The sequence below is a fragment of the Diabrotica undecimpunctata genome, unplaced genomic scaffold, assembly GCF_040954645.1.
Source record: "Diabrotica undecimpunctata isolate CICGRU unplaced genomic scaffold, icDiaUnde3 ctg00003312.1, whole genome shotgun sequence".
NCBI lineage: Eukaryota > Metazoa > Arthropoda > Insecta > Coleoptera > Chrysomelidae > Diabrotica > Diabrotica undecimpunctata.
The window spans coordinates 1-5,570 of NW_027314508.1; the positions used below are offsets into that span (position 1 = coordinate 1).

Sequence of the window (5,570 nt, forward strand, 5' to 3'; positions counted from 1 at the left end):
CGCGCTATCTCAGAGTCAACTCTCGCAGGAGCGGCGAAAACTGGAGCTGGGGCGGCGACCAAAGGAGCTGCGACGGGAGCGGCGATACCATGGTTAACTACACTAGCGGTGTAAGATGAGGCGTATGGTACAGAGTACGCTGCTGGTACAGCAGCTAAGGCTGCTGGGACTGCGGGAACTGAAGGGCCTCCCAAACAGCCTGAGATTGCGATTGCTACTAAGAGAGCAACGATCTGCAATAAAAATAAATTAAGAATATAAACGTTTATTTATTTGCTGTACTAAAATAAATATAATTTACTTTAAAAAGCTTAAAACTAGAACTAAACTTTAGATTTATTTTTATATTTATAATTCCAAAATCACTGCGACGAATAAGTACATCACACCATGACTGGGTTATATAAAAATGTAAATATAAAGATATTTAATATCAAATGGTAATTTTACCACCACATAGATAAAGTGGAAATGCGTCTACTAGATGAATATAGAAGAAAAATCTCTTTGAATATGCATTAGGGCCACTTTTAGCTTTTATGAGGGGGAAAAGACTAATTTGTAAATAAATAATAAAAAAATAAATCTTTTGTAAACGTTTCTCTTATGATTAGTCAATTCATAACGTAAATAAATGGATTCACTGAATATATGGTACTAGTTTTGAAATTAAATCGAATTGAATTATCCAATAACACAATCACAAGGTCAAAACTCTCAACCTACCAATTCATTTTTTGTTAGTTCTCATTGTCCCACACATACAATCGTCTTATTATCAAAGTCATTACCAATTAGCCTCCCAGTCTCTCGAATCATGTATTCGAAATTGAAAAAGCGGTCAGAAATAATAAAAAATAATTCAAAAACCCAATCTAACAAGCGACATACAGCCGACAATGCATTACAGTATGTTTTCTACAACAAATCAAATTGTATAAACCATCTGTTGAAATATATTTTCATTTTAATAATTAGTTTGATGTTGTGTTGATATAACACAAAATGGTTTTTAATCAATGAATTATTGTACTTGTCAGTCTGATTGGTGTGAAGTAAAGAAAAAACAAATTAAAGAAATATAAACGGTGTGATTAATGTGGCCAAATAGATATCTGTTTTTTGTTTGGATTTTGTACAACTACTTTATTCAATAAAATTTGTTAACTATAATTTGTAAATATTTTTTTGAATCATATGAATTTACGACATTGCAAAAAAAATGTTGACGGTTATAATATAACGCAAACCACGATTTGACCTACATTTTTATTATCGTATAGCTTCAATAATGTCCTAAAGCCAAAAGTGACCCACTTAAAAACTTTAACCTACATCATTTCTTCACTTTGCTTCAAAATTAAATAACACGAAAAAGTACCTCATCAAATACATTACTTTAGTGGCTTACTCTCAACGTAGTCATCGGAATAACTGCCTTGTTGAGAAGGAAACAGAATCAAAAATAATTATATTGAAAACAAAATAGACAATCAGTAAAAATAGCTCAAAGATTTAATAAAAAAAGAAAGTTTCTCCTTCATCTTTACAAGCAATTCTCCTTGTTTATTGGCAGATTAATAACTCTATAGAAGTCCTATACTTTTTCTGCCGATTGGTGACTTATCTCTTACTATTTTGACGACACAGGTCTCCTATATTCTGCTTATATGGTTATTCCATTCTTTTTTCTACTATGTGTCCATTCATTTATACACTGTACATTACATTTTCTTCTAAACTTCTCACTTCTCTTTCGATTTTTCAGAGTATTTCCTGTAATTCTTCTCAGTCTCTCATCTCTGCCGTTTCCAGTAGGCTTTGCGTTGTGACTGTATCGGGTCCTGTTTCTGAGACATATGTCATTATTGGTCTTATACTGGCTTTATAAATTCTCTACGTCATCTCAATGTTAATGTGTCCGGTACGTGTATACTTCCGGTAGAGATCTATGGAGGAGTATCACATTATCTCCAGCCGTACTGCTCCACTATGGGCCGATCAGACACCAGCATATTCTAGTCGGAGTCGCAGATTCGTTTTAGAATTTTAAACTGCTGCGTTAGCCTTTTTTTATTTTTCTGTACACCGAGCCAGGGCTTGAACGCACATCCACTAAAACCATTCGACAGTGAGGCAAATGAGAGCCAGGCGCATGACCAGCTTGACTATCTAACCGGCGATTTTTTATTTTTTAAGGACATAAAATAAAAGTATGTCCCTAAGTTAATAAAATAAGTTGTTTGGGTGTGGTTGGGACAAAAGAAAGAAGAAAAACTGATCTATTACAAGGAAGGCAGCCGTAATACAATTTTTAGAAATATTGCTAGTAGTATTCAAGATACTGTTTACGCGCTATCTCAGAGTAGGCCAGAAAATAAAATTACAAATAAAACATCCTAGTTTTTCAGGTTACAGTGATTAAAAAGTCTTTAAGACACTGTAACAATGGTTCGTAAATTACTAAAGAAGATAGTTGCTTTAGCACTACAAAAGTAAAGCAGTTTAATCAGGTGATCAGTGTTAGGTAATGAAAACAAGTCGACTAAAAAGGTTATTTAATAGAGAAATTAAAATAAAACAAATGCCAAATAAATAGATAAGAAGTATCTTGCATAATTGTACAAAAACAAGAAAAGTCTCCAATAATATATAAACTGCTGGATCATAAATCTATTAGAAAACCTTAACAACAAAAGGTATAATGTTTACTATTAGGCAGCTTAATTAGCTTTGAGAACATATATGATAGGCTAATCAGAGCAAAAATCTTAGCTGGTATATTAACGAACTGCCTAAGATCAAGATTCGTACCAAACCACTGGAACACAGAAAACATAATTCTCATTCATAAGAAAGATAGCAAAGAGGTTATCAAAAACTACAGACATATAAGTCTACTACCAATCATATACAAGACATTTACAAAGATCACTAACAACAAATTAACAAACGTATTGGATGCTGCATAGCCAACAGAGTAACCTAGCTTAAGAAGTAAAATCATTACTTTTGATCATATACACATGCTTCGACAACTAATAAGCTACTAAATCTTTAACCAACAAAACCATTGACAAACCCTACATAGAGCCTAGCAAATATATATAGAAAAGCAAAAGCAGAAGTAAAAATTTATAAAAACACTTCAGAATTTTCCACTGCTATAGGACGACATGTCAGACATAGAGACGCAGTAATCCCAAAACTCTTCACTGCACTTTAGAAAATATATTCAGCAAAATTAACTGTTAGAACAAAGGCCTATCCGTTGATAGAGAAGATCTCAGTCATCTATGATTTGCAGATTAAATCACTCTGATTGCTAATGCTAATAAACCTGAAGAACTTAAGCGATCTAAATGCAGCTAGCAATAAAGTTGGCCTAAAAATTAATTTGACAAAAACACAATGGGCTAGTGGATGTAAAAGATGTATTAACAAGATGTACAACACTGCATTTGAGACAGTAGACGAGTATGTATACCTGTAACTATTATTATTACATAAATCTGGCTCCTTATTCCCAGAAATCAACAGAAGACTGAAATTGGCTTGAGCATCTTTTGGTAAGAATACTGTTATATTCAAATGCATAATACCACTCCACCTAAATAGAAAAGCATTCAATCAGTGTATTCTACCCATCATGACATATGGCTTCAAAACGTGTTCTCTAAAAAAATATAATAGCGAAACTTAAAGTCACTAAAGTCAATGAAACGATGCATGTTAGGCATACCAAAGAGAGTTCGCAAAAAAATAGAATGGATCAGACAGAAAATTCAGGTCACTGATGTAATCTACAGAGTTAAATCTTAAAAATGATATTTCCAGAGAAGAATTGATAATATATGTTCCAATGGTCCGCTAGAATTAAAATGTGGTATCTAAGAAGCGTCAAGATATCGAGACGACGTCCAAACTTAAGATGAGACTATGTCATAAAGAAACAACCAAGTACAACATGTCACACAGAAGCGAATATTAGATATGTGGGCAGAAATAAAGAACGACTATGTAAGGAAGACTGTACCATAATAGGTAGAATACGCTGATAATGTTGATGATGATATGATGAAGTACCTCGCGATATTCTGCAGTGGAGTCTGTGAAAATTGTAAAATTTCTTTATGATAGAAAGAAGTTTGGAGCTTTGTAGGATAAAATATAGTGTATTTGGAATTTTTAAACATAAAATTACTACTACTAAGAAGATAGTACAACTTTAAATTTTAATCTATCTATGATCTATGATCTATGATCGGTATTAAATTGCAAAACGTAAAATGAAGAAATAAGTTAACCTCGCAAGAAAAACAAGAGACCATTTATATAAAACCTTAATAAGACTGGTTCTCACATATTGTTTAAAAACCTGGACACTCTGAAATTGAAGAAATATTAGAAGCGTTTTTGAGAGAAAATATTGCGACACATGTACAAATATATAAAAGAAAATGGAGTTTGTCGAAGAAAATACAACTTTTAGGTATAGAAAATATACCAGAATCCAGATATCAAAAAATTTATTAAAATATAACCGCTGCATTAGACGGAACATGTGGAAAAAATGTAAGAAAGCGAAATACCAAAAAAAATAGCAAACAAGTGTCAATAGGAAAAAGAATAAGAGAAAAACCGAAGCTGAGATACATGCAACAAATAGAAAATGTTACAACAACCTTAAAAATGGAAAATGTAGAAGAAAACACAAAACATATCAGAATTTAGAAGAATGCTGGAACATGCCAAGACCCAAAAAGAGGTGTCGAGTCAGTGATGATGACTAGTGATCTTTAATTAATTTGAACTATTTCTACGTATTCAAAATAAAACTAACACAAAAATCTTAAAACTCAAAACAAAACTCAAAAGTAAAATCCAAAAACCAAAAACTTACCATTTTTTGTGAAGCCATTTTACTTAGTTGTCTTAGGTAATTGCTAGTCGAGTGGACTGTGTCAGAAAATAAAAATTGATGGGTATTTATATCTCAAAGATGTCCACACACCTAACCCATTGGCATGTAATGCATATCGTGTCTTACAATATGTAGAACATTGTTGAAATCGATTCTAATTAGTGTTAGTGCCACCAGACAATATTGCACGAATATTTGGTGATGTCTTGAATACTTATTGCCTATTGTTATTCCACAAGCAGTGGTTAATACAACTTGTTAAGGATTCTAGTAATAGAAGAATACATCAAATTTTATAAGTAAAAAAGACCAATTCATTTAATTTTCGAATTTTTTTTGTTAAAATTTGACTAATTTGATGTAAAATTAACATTTTAAAAACAAAATTTATCCATAAAAAAGTGTGCAAAATTTGAGAATTATGAGTCAAGTAGTTTTTGAGATACAGTGAACACCGACTTAAAAAAATTATTTCGCGAAAAACGCGTTTAAAAAAAAAACATATTGTTTTTGCTACCCACATAGAACCTTTTTGCTCTAGTCTTCGACGAACTCTGTCTTTCTTTTTGTTGCATCTGCGGCCTTTTTATCCGCTCTAGTTATTATGAGTTAAATATATGTACTTATTTCAGGACGTTAAAAGAAA

General features: G+C 32.1%; 1 protein-coding gene across 1 annotated transcript; it reads right to left on the bottom strand.

The window, feature by feature from the left end:
- Window positions 1-20: 20 nt before the first annotated feature.
- Window positions 21-4,996, bottom strand: LOC140432232 (uncharacterized; the record flags this gene model as incomplete). Its single annotated transcript, XM_072520057.1, has 2 exons — window positions 4,904-4,996; window positions 21-233 (listed from the first exon to the last, which is right to left on the bottom strand). Coding segments are annotated over exons 1-2 (231 nt in total), but the record flags the coding sequence as incomplete, so codon positions are not given.
- Window positions 4,997-5,570: the final 574 nt, after the last annotated feature.